This window comes from Camelina sativa, chromosome 15, assembly GCF_030686135.1.
Source record: "Camelina sativa cultivar CO46 ecotype springtype chromosome 15, ASM3068613v1".
NCBI classification, from domain to species: Eukaryota; Viridiplantae; Streptophyta; class Magnoliopsida; order Brassicales; family Brassicaceae; genus Camelina; species Camelina sativa.
Genome location: NC_141894.1, coordinates 12,684,867 through 12,698,088, shown reverse-complemented (window position 1 = coordinate 12,698,088; position 13,222 = coordinate 12,684,867). Strand labels below are relative to the sequence as shown.

Genomic DNA, 13,222 nt, shown 5'->3' with positions numbered 1-13,222 from the left:
GATTTTGTTTAATCTTCATTACGATTGAACTAATTCTTTTTCCAAATTTGTTTGTGCTATGTTTATAATGTTAGAGTCCATGACTTAGGAGTTTAAAACTCTTTCTGCAATCATTTTGGTTTGACTCTCAATGTTTCCTTTGGCTCTCCGGTGGTGGCAAATAAATCAGGCTCTGGTTCAGAAGGGATACATCACAACCAATACTACTTTGTGTCTCAAATCAGATCATAAGTGATTATATAGAATGAGCATAAACTGAAAGCATTTCGTCACTGAAACTCAATTGATCTTTAAGAATAGTTCCAAAACAAAAGACACATGTTTATACTACTAAAGCAAGAAAAGAGCTACAGGATCTGATCTGAAGCAAAGTCTGAGTTCTTTGGATCCGTAAGGTTTCAAAATTATTGCAGAGTCGTCGGGTCAAAACCTACCCGGTTGCGTCTTGAAAATGATATACCTTGTAGCCCCAATCTCATTGAGCAATGGTGGTGGAGACATCAGCAATGTTGCCAAACACTTTAGTCATATCCAAACGAGTCTTACAATGGAACTGAAGTTCATACTGAGCTCCAAGAATACGGTAACGTTTCAACCAAAACAGCTTCTTGCTCAGCTCGTGACTCTGAGCTTTGATGACAAGAAACCGTTTCTTGAACCGCATCTCAAACTGTTCCCTCGACTTCTTATCGACGTGAGGCGACCTTAGCACAGTGTACAGCGTCCTCGTGTCCGGCATCGCAACTTTACGGGTATGAGGAGGAAGACACCAAGCTTGCTTCTCCGGGTTGTCGAAAGATCGAATCGCTATGCAAATCTTGGTTCCTTTGATCTTTGATGTGCTTTCTTCTGCTGCCTCTTTCTACATTCAAACCACAAACACAACAACGATTCACAATGACTTCAACAACAAAACTTGTAGGACGTTTCTGTTGAATCTGGTGAAGGCAACAACATTGACACAATTCGATTTAGAGAATGAATGAGGAGAGAAACAAGTACCTGGAGAGCGATCTCCTTCCTACTCAATGGTTTGACATTCTCTGGAGCAATTTTAAGCTTAGATTTCTTAGATTTCGAATCTTTGAATTTACTCTCTGGTGAAGTAGCGTAACCGTGAAACGCGATTCCTGCGGGAACAAACATCGGCGGCTCAGATCTATTGTGGAACTCCCTCCCAAATGAGTTCGGAGACGACGCGAGAGTAAATCGAGGGGTGATGGAGGAGGCTGCGGTGGAGGATGGAGTGAGATTGTGAGAAAGACATGAATCGAAGGAGGTTAACGCGGCGGAGAGAGTTTGCCTCGACGGTAATGAAGATCGGCGAAGTACTCCGGTGATCATTTTCAGATTCAACGGTGAGACGGAGGAAATGAATCAGAGATTGGAAGAAGCAAAAGTGAAAAATCCCAATTAGGGTTTTTAATTTTTCAGTCGAAACACACAGAAGTGAGGACAAGATTGTCTGCGACGAGTGTACGTTAACTACGGTGAGCTATAGAGTTATGTTTTTTTTTTTCCTTTTTCTTTTGAGAGACAAGTTATAAGATGCAAAAATGTTAAATAAAATTCTCATGAACCCAAAGTGAATAAAAATTACAAAATAACTCAACTAGTTAAAACCAGAGTAATAATAATACATAAGAGAGTGAAATGCAAAAAAAAAACTATATCCATGGATTCTAGAGTTTCTGTGTAAACGTATCATCAATCCTAGAATCTCTGGTGAGTTGTCTCAGAAGGCAGATGATTACAACTGTTGGAATGATATGTTCTTCTTCCTTCCTTGTTTTTTTTTTCCTGCTTCTCATTGTTTTGGACTCTGTTTCACTAGTGTATGCTTCTGGTACTCGGATTCTTGTTGAAAGATTCAATAAAACGGAACATCCAACGATCTAACATTCCTGTTTTAAGACAATGATATGTTAGGCAAAGATTTTGAAAGATGAGTGTTGAGACAAAGACCACTGAAGATGGGGGCGAACCTGTTAAAGCAAAGGTACCGCCTAATACAGCGCAAAGCCGAGTGATTAAGTGGAGGAAACTTCGACGTTCTTCTTTGATTGTCACAGTGATAGGTGAAAGATCATATAAGAAGTAGACAGCTGGAAAATGGAAAGCACATCAAACAAAACAGAAACAGAGTAATAAAAATCAGGTGCGTACTTCAAATGAACTTTGCTCAACTAACCTGGCCATGTCCGGTCGAATTCAGTCATCGGCGTGTAATATTCAGTTACAGAGTATTGATTTGTTGACAGTACGTCTTTCGAAAGATATCTATATTCCGTGGGAACAATCTGCGCCATACCAGAAAGAAATTATTGACTTCGACTAACTAAAGCCTATGATTCGAAGTAACATATAATGAGGTTTAAAACATATACTCAGCAGAGCGAGATAACTAGATAAGTAAAAAAGAACAGCGAGGGATTTGGATAAACACCTTGATATAATATTTGAATGTTCCACTAGTGTCATGCAGCATTCGGTTGGTGTCATCAAGTGGGTTGTGAATTCCCGGGTATTTCGGCCCAAAGGATAGATCATGAATCATATGACTCACGTTGACGTTCTTGGAACCACCAAATATCTGTAGGGTAAATAGATTAGTTATTTACTAGCAAGGGATATCAAATAGTAAGTCAATGAATGAGATGCAAATACAAATGATGAGAGCAATTTAGCGTCTATGAATCTATGTCATGGTACTTAATCAACCTACTTCAACGAATCGGATTTTAAAGTATGTTTCTTGGTTACACTTTTGCACTCGAGTCCTGATAAGAGGATGGCTTATTAAGCGAAATAATAATGATACCTACCATCTGAGCAACATAGATGTTCAGCCCGTGCACTGAAATATGGAAGTTTCCAGCAACCCGTTGTACGTCTAAGACACCATAAACCTGAGAAACAGCAAAAAGATCAGTCTCTGATTTCTTAAGAGCCGGTAACACAAAATCTCTAGTTTGTATATTGACAAGAGCAACGGTTAATACCCGACATCCTTCTCCATCTGACAATGCTTGCTTCACCTTTTTAATCATAGTCTCAGCAGCTTGATCAAAGCCTAGAGAACTCAATGTTTCGATTTCGGTCTCATTCTTGTGTTCTTCTTTGCCATCTTCAGCAAGCACAAAAGAAAAAGTGTGTACATGATTAAGTCTCTATTCTCGTACCAAAAAAGATAGCTACCATGACACCTATCTATCACTGGGACTCTCTTACATCTGCTTCACGTTAATGATACGCCTCAACTCAACTTGTAAGGTTCCCATTAAAATTTGATTGGAAGCACAAACTTTGTGTAATTCAGTCCTCCAGATTTACAACACATTTGAGGAAGGTGTACATCATATTATAAAATAGCTTTTTACCCTTATTTTTATGTCAAGGATCTAGTTGGTTGGGTAGCTGCTAGCTTTTGAATACACGTTTTGACAAGTACACATGACTATTTGTTCTTCCGAAAGTAACAAGACATATATACATTAAAGGACAGCTAAGGAAAATGAAGCTCGTCACAAAAGGTACAAACTCAGTAAAGGCTCAAAAAGTTAAAATGTTACCATGCTTGTGAGACGAGTGACCGTGACCATGCTCATGCCCCTTTTCAACAAGATCAGATAAATATTCTGTGCCAATGATATGTCCATGACTGTTGAGACGGAGCTGCAGATACTCGCAATTGTGAGTAATAAACTCGCTAATAAAAATGTACAACTAGAGAAAAATGCCATAAGAAGTGAGAGATTAAGATGCTAATCGAAATATCCAAACAGCTCCCTTCAAATAGAATGTTTAACCGATATATGAACAGTATGAACTGCTATACTGTTTCATGCGCAATCTAACAATATATACTTTGGTAATTTTAATAAGGTAGAAGAGAAAACATGTGAAAATACTTGTAATTTGCATTTCATCTTACCTTCCAAATGTTTGTATCAAGATCCACTTCATGCTTCCCTGACATGTCGATAGCATCCACGCTCAATACTACAAAACAAGTAAGCTCAAATGACGAAGTTTACAACCACAAGTATTCGAGAAGGTGTGGAGGAAAGAAAGTTATATAGCCTTGGCAACTATGTGATCAGCGAAGTTCACTTACCATCACAAGGCAAAGATGGAAACGTCATATTTACATGTATTGGTAGAGTTTCTCCACGCTTTAGATCCACTGACATCTAGAAGGAAAAAGACATGACACAAATTCCATTTTGATTACATTAGCTATAATATACAAAATGATAAAAACTCCTACGAGTCAGTAAAATGGACGGAGAATGACTAGGGTATCAATGAGGTTGAATCAACAGAGAGACTTCAAATACATAATTTCCTAATGGTATAGATCACTGCAAAAATTCGACTGGGACATTCAACGCAATTTGCATTACCTCACTCAAGACATGTTACCTAGTGAAAAAAATACATGGTTCACAACAATAACAAAATCAATGAGGCAATGACAAATATGCATAGTTCTAACTAGAGTGGCATCAACGAATCTCAAGGATAACAGATGGAAGAATACTAATTAACAGCACTCATCCTCGGAATTTCATAAGACATATGGAACAGAAGATAATTCACTGCAATTTATACAACTATTCGTAGCAGTTTAAAGGCTAGAGTCAGGGCAGTAAAAAACATTAACAGTACCAGATTCCGCTTAAACTAAAAACATACATACCTGGTGCACTGTAAGTGTGTTAAGATAATAACTCAGCTCGTGTAAGAACAAAGTGGCCATTATAAGAAGTCCAACAATTGATACTACAATAACAACAAATTTAATGTTAAAATAAGCTTAAACACACATCAAGCATTCAAAAGAGGGCTTCTCAAACAACGAGAAGAGCGAATAGAAGAAAAAAAAAAGATCCAATTACCAACTGCACCCGATTGTGTCTTCTGCAACAAATGATCCTCTGCTCTTGGAAACGCATCGATGCTCCTTAGAGCTTGCTTCACACCCATCCTAGCAGCTTCCCTCGATGATAATAAATACTTCTTAAGCAAATCCAATACCGAGGAGGACCTCTACAAAACTACAAACCAACATTAGATATTGCCAAATTCATTCAATTCCACTCCCCTAATTAAACCATCAAATCTTTATCTTTCCTATTAGAACGCAATTCTCTTCTAAAATTGTAAATTTTTGCTCGATCTAGACAAAGCAGAGAGCTTTCATGGCGGTTCTATCTAAAGGGTCTAGCTAAAACAACCAAGAAGATGCAAGGCCACATTGCCCACAACGAATTCATCTACAAAAATCAGATTTTTTTCTAAGTATGATCTTCACCGGCCCTAGATTGGATAACTTCCCAACTTATGCGTAAACAATGGCGTAAGAAGAGAAGAAACAAAGATAATTCCAAAAGTAAAATCGATTTTAAGAGATCGTACCCGAATCAAAGATGATGAGGATGAAGCGCACGCCGGGAGAAGAAGAGAAAAGAGATCTCCGAGTCCGGGAGAAAGACAAACGAAAGGCTCTTCTTCTTCTACTTCTTCTCTTCTGCGGTGAAATTGAACGGCGTCTCTTTTTTTCCGTCTCTCTTTATTTATTAACTGCACCCCTCAATTTACTAAACATATCAGTTTTCTACATATACTTTCTTATTTGTGATAAAAGAGGACAATAGTCTTCTTTATTTACGTAAAACCCCTTATACTCTCTGAATTAGTGATTTTTGGGAGAGGAATAATGTTTTGTTTCAATTTTTTCGGATTTTGTTTAACGATTTTACATTTTTACTCAAAGACGATATGGGACTAGTTCTATGATGAAGCTAACCAAACTTGGGCCTTTGAATTGGCACGAATCATGCTCGTGGCTCGTGTTCTTTTGTTTTCTTTTTATTGTCTTTTTTATATTGCTAACAAAAACAAGTACAAGAGTTGGCTTTTAGTACAAAAAATTCCAAAAGATTAAAGTAGAGTGTGAATACAAACATTCTTGCATACTTTGCTAATGTATCAACTTGTGCGTTTTGTTCCCTTTGTTACGTTAAAGCAAATCTTTAATAACACCTTACCTTATATTTTTATATGTTGCTCATGCTAACATTAATCTTGATATGCCTAACATCAAAAGGCGTTTATACTTTTGTCGAAAAGGGTGATTGGTTGACAAAAGACAATATGCAACGTGATTGGGCCGTTCGTATAAACGCCTTTTAATGTTAGGCAGCAATTGGGACCCCATAAGCCCAAATCTCAAACTTCCCACCAGAAACTAACTCCCAAAATGATGCTTTGTTAAACAAAGCAATCACGTTTTACACAAGGCTTCCCGACAACAAAATAAGATTGGTGTAATCACTTTAATTGATTCAGACTAGTGACCACCCCCAAAAAACAATTTATACGATTCGTCGTAAGTCCATGCCATGATGTCGTGGGCCAAATGGTCCGTGTCGTGAATACTAAAAGCAGACTAAACATCAAAACCCTTATCACATCATTTCAATACCTATTTCGATCAAAGTCATATTAATTACCCATATGTCTACTTCCAAGTTCATAATCATGTCCATGTCTTTATCTATTTTTTGTTTTCATGATTAAGAAAAATAAACAAAAAGGAGAGAACACGTGACTTTGTGAGTCGTGAACAGTTTGTAAAAACATGCTTCACGTGTTTTAATTCATCCACTTATATTATCAACTTTTCTATACCTAACTTTAATCATGCTTTCAACTAAAAACTGTGTATTCCGTAATGCCTCAAAAATAAAATACGAAATCCACTTACCAGTTACCATTCACATTTATGGATCGACTTTCTATTTTTGGAAAGTATATTAAACCAAACGACTCCAAAAACCCCACATGGCATAGACACTACATGTGGCCAATCTTTTCACAAACCCTCAAAGTCAGAATCCTAATTTATATCTTAACACAGTATGTATGTATAATTCTAAAATTCAAGTCCTATACTGTATTAATTATTTCAAACTATATATGACATATCGTCAAACTTCATAAACACAACACTAATTAATACATTAAAAAACAAAAATATATATACATTATAAATTTGTATATGCATGCATGAATAAAACTTATTAGCTTATATATGCATATCATTTATCTTTGAAATATAAATACTCTGTACAATAGAAATATTGTAAATGTACAACACACACAAACAAATACAAATTAGATACACATTACTCAAGAATCTTACACAATTGATATGTCATATATTTTTTTTAAAAAACCATTTTCTTTAAAACGATTTTTCTTTGTATGGAAAACATGAAGCACGTGACCAAATTTGCAGATATTTATTTATTTTCCAACCAAAAAAAAAGAAAAAAAAGTTATGGCACTTTCTTATATATACTTTACATGCAAAGTATGTCAATGTTGATTACTTTGATACGAAGATCGACCAAAGAGAGTAATCATCTTTTTAAGAAGAGAGAATCATGAATGGTTGCAGCTTAGATCTCTGCCTATCTCCAATGACCCCTACGCTTCAATTTTGTCACCAAGATTCTACGTGAGTGTTATTTATGCAAATTACTCCACTTTTCCATATTTAATTTAAACCTCTTGATTCGTTTTGAATAACTTTCTTTTTTAATATATAGGGTTAGTGATCATTCATCAGCCATGAAACCTAAGGACAACAATGCATTTTATAATGAAGGATTAAGCGAGTACGATCTTGTAGAGATCCAGGTACATTTTTTGTATGCTTGAGTGTTTTTTTCCGTTTTATATTAGCTTATCGATAATTTGATTATAGTATATTGAGGAGTGAAATTTGTAATACGTGAAGATAAGGGCAATAATAGAGATGGCAAGGAAGGAGCGTGGAGTAACAACGTTGGAGTTAGCACCGGTGAGACTGGAATCGCCGTTAGGCTGTTCGGTGAAGAGATCCGTGAAGAGGTTCTTGGAGAAGAGGAAGAGAAGCAAAACTATTACACTTACACCTAGAGGCTCCACCTCCTCATCCTCATCCTCTCCTCATAATTTCTAATTATCAACCAAAAAAAAAACAAAGTGGTTAAGAAAAATCTAGCTCTTCTTTCACTGATCTTGTCATTTTTCTCGATACTCGACGATATGAACTTCGAGTTTTTTTTTTGGTTTTTAAAATCAAGACGTTGCACTGGTACGACCACTGAAGCTGGTATAAAACTAGGATCATTTGGATCGTTTGTATTAGTTTTTTTCTTCCCCATTCATGTATGAAGTTTCACACTTGTCTTGCCATGAATTTATGAGGTTGTCCGTTTTTTCCAAGTTAGCTCTACGTAACTCTTCTACTTTTTTTTTTCCTTTACAAGATAAGAAATCGCTGGATCCACCAAAGACTACACTGCACAAGACTTAATGATTAGTAGTTTACGCGTCGCTCATCTTTGGCTCTTAGTCATTCACACCATTACAGAAGTTTTGTAGTATAATCTAATTTATCTACGGATTTACTCCAAAAGGAGAAAATGAATTCCAACATGATTCCAAATAATCACTAGTCAAGACAAAGATGCTACTAACAAAACCAGTTGGATCTTAGTATTGTACTGTAAGGCTCATCACAAAAAAGTAGATAAGCCTAGAAGATGAAATCTTGAAATAACCAATGAGAGGTGGATCTTTAGTATTGTACTCTTCTCAGGCTCATCACAAAAAAAAAAAGTAGATAAGCCTAGAAGATGAAATCTTGAAATAACCAACGAGAGAGGTGGATCCAAGAGTATTCAAAATGAGGGGTTGTGTGTTCCTATTACTATTACAGGACACAAGTGTTAAGAGGAAACAAACATATCAGATAACAAACTTTGTAAAATCCCTTCCCCAGCTGCTTTCCAGAACTAAACCTGTTAATCGAAGAGGATTAGCACCTATTGTGTTCTTTAGCCTCCAATCTCACTATTCTCCGGATAAAGGGTTCATCATTCTGTACACAAACACTAATATACCCTTCCCAAACTACTACACTAACTTCCCTATTTTGTTCCCTAAACGACTAGAGCACCAAAATATGGCTCCCCTCGGAAGATCTCTCTTCTTCCGATAACCTACTCCATGTTTCACATTCTTTCCCATCATCATAAATACACAACCAAGCAGAATTTGCATTTGTCCACCATTAAAAACATACGGAAAATAGAAGAGTTCAAAGTTATAAAAAAAAAAAAGAAAAAAGAAGAGCAGAATCTAAAAGTACTTATCACCTGAACCCTTGTGAAAAGATTCCTACACCATCAGGTTACTTACAAGTTTGTTTCCCGAGTCCACACCACACCCCTACTGTTTTGATCCACAGCCAAAACCAAGAACTGGAATCTTCCAAGCCCATGGTTTCTCTTTTCTTTATTAACCCCTCACAGATTCAGAGTTGATCTGACCACCACCCCTTGCATGAGACGCCGACTCACTAATTGCCGACGGTTTACGACCAAAGTTTAATAAATAGTTCCTTTGGTCGTCATTGGTGTGACGCAGACTCGCACGTAAAAGCTCTGCGGGCATTTCCCTCTTTATCGCCAGCTCCAAAACATCCGCTGCACTACCTTGGTTCTGACCTCGGATCGTCTCATACTTGCTTCTGCAGTATTTAGTAAGAAGGTTGAAGAATTCATCAAATGAGGCTCTCCAGAGACCATCATTAGGATTCCCATGCATGACTCGAGGAACAACCACTACTTCAGCAGCTCTCTCAAGAAGAGATATCAAGACAACTGAAGCACCATCCCCAGCAGAACTTCCAATAGGACGCAGAGGTGGCTGCTCTGAAGAACAAACTACAGCTGCAAGGCAAGCACTCAGTGCTCGGAGGTCCATTGCTTGAACACAAACCGTGACTGCTTTGGCAAGATTAGATATCGTCTCTGCTGCTAGAGTATCTGAAGGCAGGCCGCCGAACAGAAATCTCAAGTGGCGGAATACAGCCATACAAACAACTCGAGCAATCTCAGTACCTGGAACTAGAAGTTGCAAATACTTCGTAAGCATTTTCCGACCCTTGGGGAGAGTCGCTATACGTAGAAAGACAACATCATCCTTAGCTGTCATCCCGGATTTCTGACCGGTTTTGCTGAACGGATCAGCAAGTTGAAGTGCCGTCGCTAATCCTTCTAGCAGGATCTGCCGCTTCCTCTTGATTTGGGCACCGCCATCCTGGGGTCTTGTGTTTTGGAGAGTTCTGTCAATATCAACTATGTCAATAAGAACTCCAAGAGCATCTTCAATCGTAACTCTAGCTGCAACAAGAGGTTCCTGTTCCAAATGTTTTACTGAGCCCTTATGATCCCCGCTTCCATCGCCAGGAGAAGAGTCAACTTCGAGCAAGGCACGAGGCCTGCGGACAGAAGGAAGCGTAATTTTTCCAAGAGCATCTACATGAACCTGTGGTTGCTGTTCAGAACTATTACGAGACTTAGGCTGGTGGTCCTTCAACTGAGCGGGATAGAAGTGAGAGGCTGCTTTAATAGATCCGGCAGACTTCTTGGCAAGCTTAGCTTGGTGGTAATAATCATTGACATAAGGATCATTGCTGTGTGAATTGGAATGCTGCATTTTGAGGATAGTCTCTATTTCTTCTGAAGTCATGTGTTTTGATCTAAACTGCAGTCCACTTTCACTTTTCTGACTAGCTGCATCTGATGCCTGTTGAGAGAGGCCTTTGTTCTTTCGACTTCTATGAGATGACTTATGTTTGTGTTCCCTAACTTCACCAACTCCAAAAGGGACTTTACGTGATGGCGAAGGATAGGAACTATACAGTTGGGATTGTAGCGCGGCAAGCTGAGCATATGTTTGTCTCTGCTGGAGGGCGAGCAAATGTTGCGACATAAGAGCATTTCGAGGAGGCAATTGTTGATGATGTTGTTGCACCAAACTATGCAACAAACCAGAATGATCTCCGTGCACAAGACCAGGATCAGTGGCCCAATGCGGTTGCACCATGTTACCAAGAGTAGGACCGCACGACGCATATCTAGCCAAATTACCACCATACTGGGGCCCTTGCGACAATCCGGAGGGATGAAAACTAGAATTTGACAGTGGTGAAAGTGCAGAATAGGTCAACTGAGAACCACCAGGAAGAGAAGGAGCGCGAAGGAGATTTCCGGGTGAAGCCTGAGGAGATCTGCTACCAGGCGGGGGAAATGAGGTGAAATTTGATTCTGGTAAGATTATCGGTTCGCTATTGTAGTGCTGCAGCTGTGGTTGCTGCTGAGGATAGGAGGATGTCCTGTACAAAGGTTTTGAATGACCAAATGATTGTGGCTGTGAGGACCATCTTTTAGCTTCTTGATCTTGTTCGTCCAACCAGCTTGTGAGCTCTGCATCATGTGTCCAATCGGTAGCAGAGGAACCTATAAGATAAGAGTTCAGTCAGAAAAAGCTAATCGTAGAAATAATAGCTCGAAACAGGTAATTCGATATTCAGATGAAAAAGTACTGAATTTGCAACTTAAAATGACCACAATACCAGGAACCAAGTTTATACAAGCTAAAAAATAATTCAGTAGTAACCAAGTTAGGAATTCAACTCACTCTCTCTTGAAAAGGATCCTGATCCTCTATCACCAATAACTCCAGGGTGTTTGGGTCCGGTAACATTTCTGTTTATCTACACAAAAGAGAATAGGTAGATTAAAAACCACATACAAAAAGTTAATAAAACTGGGAAAAGGTATATGCATTGCATGATAAAACAATTATGCTCTTCGCTCTTATTTGGAGGAAGTAGTTACTTTTGTAAGCTTGCCAGAAGAAAAAGAAGATAACTATCACATGCGACCATGACATGGTAGTTAAGATATTAAGATTTTCAATTATAGTGTTTGTAAACAATAATTATGCTAACCTTTGCAAAAGTTGTCGCTAGATCATCGATCTCAGATAGTGATCCTAAACCTCCACCCTGGAATCAACAACATGTATCTATCAGTAAAACATCAGTAAACGAATTTTACTATCATGTATTTATCAAGATGTAAGCTTTTGACAGAGAAAGTCATGTTACCTCTCCTTTATCAAACAAGTGATACTCATCATCATCAGTATGTCCAAGAACAGGAGCGATCATTCCATCATCGTCAAGACCCCCAATTTCCATTTCGTCCAGATTCTGACCAAAAAACTCATATTGTGATGCATCAAAGAGTGTAGTGTTCTTATCTGCAGACACACAACAAAAACAACAGGTGCTTCAGAATCCAATATCATAAACACAAGAGTTAAACTCCTGCCCTCATAACCATAAAAACACAAACTTTCAATCAAAAGGAGATAACAACAATATATAAACATCACATTCACATGATTAAAAAATTCTCTAAAGATAAGTTTTTTCGTATTCAAAACTGGTTTATCATTTGTGCATTGTGGAGCACAACAACGAAAGCTAAGCAAAACCCATAAATCCTCAGTACAAGACAGATCCCATTATAGCTAAGTGACCTAAATCAATACAGAACACAATCACATATATCTAAGCATAAATCTCCTTCCTTTATATGCTTAAACGAAACAACCAACACACAAAACCGGATCCAAAATGAAGCTAAGCAGCCAAAAAACCATAAAGAGGAAGAAAGAAACATTCTTTTGAGAAGAGACAGAACTGACCTAAGGACGAAGCACGAACAAAGTTGTACAAATCCCTGGAATCGGATCTCTCCATGATCAAAACAATCAATCAAAAACGAAAAGGGTTTCGGAAAAAGCAAAGCTTTATGAAGAAGCAAGAGAACATAAGAGAGAACCCTTTACCCCCTTAGGGTTTGTGAAGGAGAGAATGAGAAAAAAAAACAACAAAATTGAGAAATTTGAGAGCGGGGTAAGTAAAAAAACTTAGCAGAGGAGATTTGCTGCTAGGGTTTTCAATTTGGAAGAAGAAGAAGAAGAAGGGATAATAAAGAAAAAACAAAATCTAAAATCTCTTCTCTCCGCGATAAAAAAGAGAGAGAGAGAGAGGGATGAAGAAGAGAAGGGAAGGAAGAAGAAAGCAATGGCCTTTATTTTTTCTTGTTCTGTTTTTCCCCTTCGCCGTGTGTAACATCGACACATGACCTGACCTTTTTCCCCAAACCCATAAAAAACCAACACCTTTTTTTTTTTTTTTTTTTTTTTTTTTTTTCACTTTTTATTCCAATTTTGTTTACTCCTTCATAAATTAATATAGTTTTAAATAGTTACATAATCCAACATATTTTAATTAAAAGCTAAT

The 13,222-nt window shown here is 37.8% G+C and overlaps 4 protein-coding genes across 5 annotated transcripts; 1 reads left to right on the top strand and 3 right to left on the bottom strand.

Moving 5' to 3' along the window:
- Nucleotides 1-253: 253 nt before the first annotated feature.
- On the bottom strand, nt 254-1,531 carry LOC104746681 (small ribosomal subunit protein uS10m). The gene is made up of 2 exons (XM_010468207.3): nt 1,003-1,531; nt 254-862 (listed from the first exon to the last, which is right to left on the bottom strand). Exons 1-2 carry the CDS (start codon nt 1,342-1,344, stop codon nt 476-478), a joined length of 729 nt encoding a protein of 242 aa, XP_010466509.1. The 5' UTR covers nt 1,345-1,531; the 3' UTR covers nt 254-475.
- A 26-nt stretch (nt 1,532-1,557) lies between these two features.
- On the bottom strand, nt 1,558-5,855 carry LOC104746680 (uncharacterized). 2 transcript variants are annotated; one of them, XM_010468205.3, is made up of 12 exons: nt 5,422-5,855; nt 4,902-5,060; nt 4,703-4,785; nt 4,118-4,193; nt 3,935-4,002; nt 3,573-3,675; nt 3,003-3,127; nt 2,826-2,909; nt 2,447-2,593; nt 2,192-2,300; nt 1,986-2,105; nt 1,558-1,904 (listed from the first exon to the last, which is right to left on the bottom strand). In XM_010468205.3, exons 2-12 carry the CDS (start codon nt 4,987-4,989, stop codon nt 1,831-1,833), a joined length of 1,077 nt encoding a protein of 358 aa, XP_010466507.1. In that variant the 5' UTR covers nt 4,990-5,060; nt 5,422-5,855; the 3' UTR covers nt 1,558-1,830. The 2 variants fall into 2 exon arrangements, with proteins under 2 accessions (XP_010466507.1, XP_010466508.1); XM_010468206.3 differs by having other exon boundaries at nt 4,902-5,052; nt 5,422-5,592.
- A 1,515-nt stretch (nt 5,856-7,370) lies between these two features.
- LOC104746678 (protein JAZ13-like) lies at nt 7,371-8,280 on the top strand. Its single transcript, XM_010468203.2, has 3 exons — nt 7,371-7,528; nt 7,620-7,710; nt 7,811-8,280. The coding sequence occupies exons 1-3, from the start codon at nt 7,455-7,457 to the stop codon at nt 8,012-8,014; spliced, it is 369 nt and encodes a 122-aa protein (XP_010466505.2). The 5' UTR covers nt 7,371-7,454; the 3' UTR covers nt 8,015-8,280.
- Nucleotides 8,281-9,094: 814 nt separating this feature from the next.
- Nucleotides 9,095-13,155, bottom strand: LOC104746679 (protein PAT1 homolog 1). The gene is made up of 5 exons (XM_010468204.3): nt 12,622-13,155; nt 12,017-12,171; nt 11,858-11,914; nt 11,545-11,620; nt 9,095-11,363 (listed from the first exon to the last, which is right to left on the bottom strand). The coding sequence occupies exons 1-5, from the start codon at nt 12,674-12,676 to the stop codon at nt 9,358-9,360; spliced, it is 2,349 nt and encodes a 782-aa protein (XP_010466506.1). The 5' UTR covers nt 12,677-13,155; the 3' UTR covers nt 9,095-9,357.
- Between the last annotated feature and the right edge of the window lie 67 nt (nt 13,156-13,222).

Excerpts from the sequence above, each read along its gene's own strand:
- LOC104746681 (XM_010468207.3), bottom strand. The coding sequence starts at position 1,344 with ATGATCACCGGAGTACTTCGCCGATCTTCATTACCGTCGAGGCAAACT. Across the intron at positions 863-1,002 it reads GGAAGGAGATCGCTCTCCAG|AAAGAGGCAGCAGAAGAAAG; the intron begins GTACTTGTTTCT and ends GTTTGAATGTAG.
- LOC104746680 (XM_010468205.3), bottom strand. The coding sequence starts at position 4,989 with ATGGGTGTGAAGCAAGCTCTAAGGAGCATCGATGCGTTTCCAAGAGCA. Across the intron at positions 4,786-4,901 it reads GACACAATCGGGTGCAGTTG|TATCAATTGTTGGACTTCTT; the intron begins GTAATTGGATCT and ends TTGTTATTGTAG. Across the intron at positions 3,676-3,934 it reads TTGATACAAACATTTGGAAG|CTCCGTCTCAACAGTCATGG; the intron begins GTAAGATGAAAT and ends GAGTATCTGCAG.
- LOC104746678 (XM_010468203.2), top strand. The coding sequence starts at position 7,455 with ATGAATGGTTGCAGCTTAGATCTCTGCCTATCTCCAATGACCCCTACG. Across the intron at positions 7,529-7,619 it reads TTTTGTCACCAAGATTCTAC|GGTTAGTGATCATTCATCAG; the intron begins GTGAGTGTTATT and ends TTTAATATATAG. Across the intron at positions 7,711-7,810 it reads ACGATCTTGTAGAGATCCAG|ATAAGGGCAATAATAGAGAT; the intron begins GTACATTTTTTG and ends TAATACGTGAAG.
- LOC104746679 (XM_010468204.3), bottom strand. The coding sequence starts at position 12,676 with ATGGAGAGATCCGATTCCAGGGATTTGTACAACTTTGTTCGTGCTTCG. Across the intron at positions 11,621-11,857 it reads TAGCGACAACTTTTGCAAAG|ATAAACAGAAATGTTACCGG; the intron begins GTTAGCATAATT and ends TCTTTTGTGTAG. Across the intron at positions 11,364-11,544 it reads AGGATCCTTTTCAAGAGAGA|GTTCCTCTGCTACCGATTGG; the intron begins GTGAGTTGAATT and ends CTTATCTTATAG.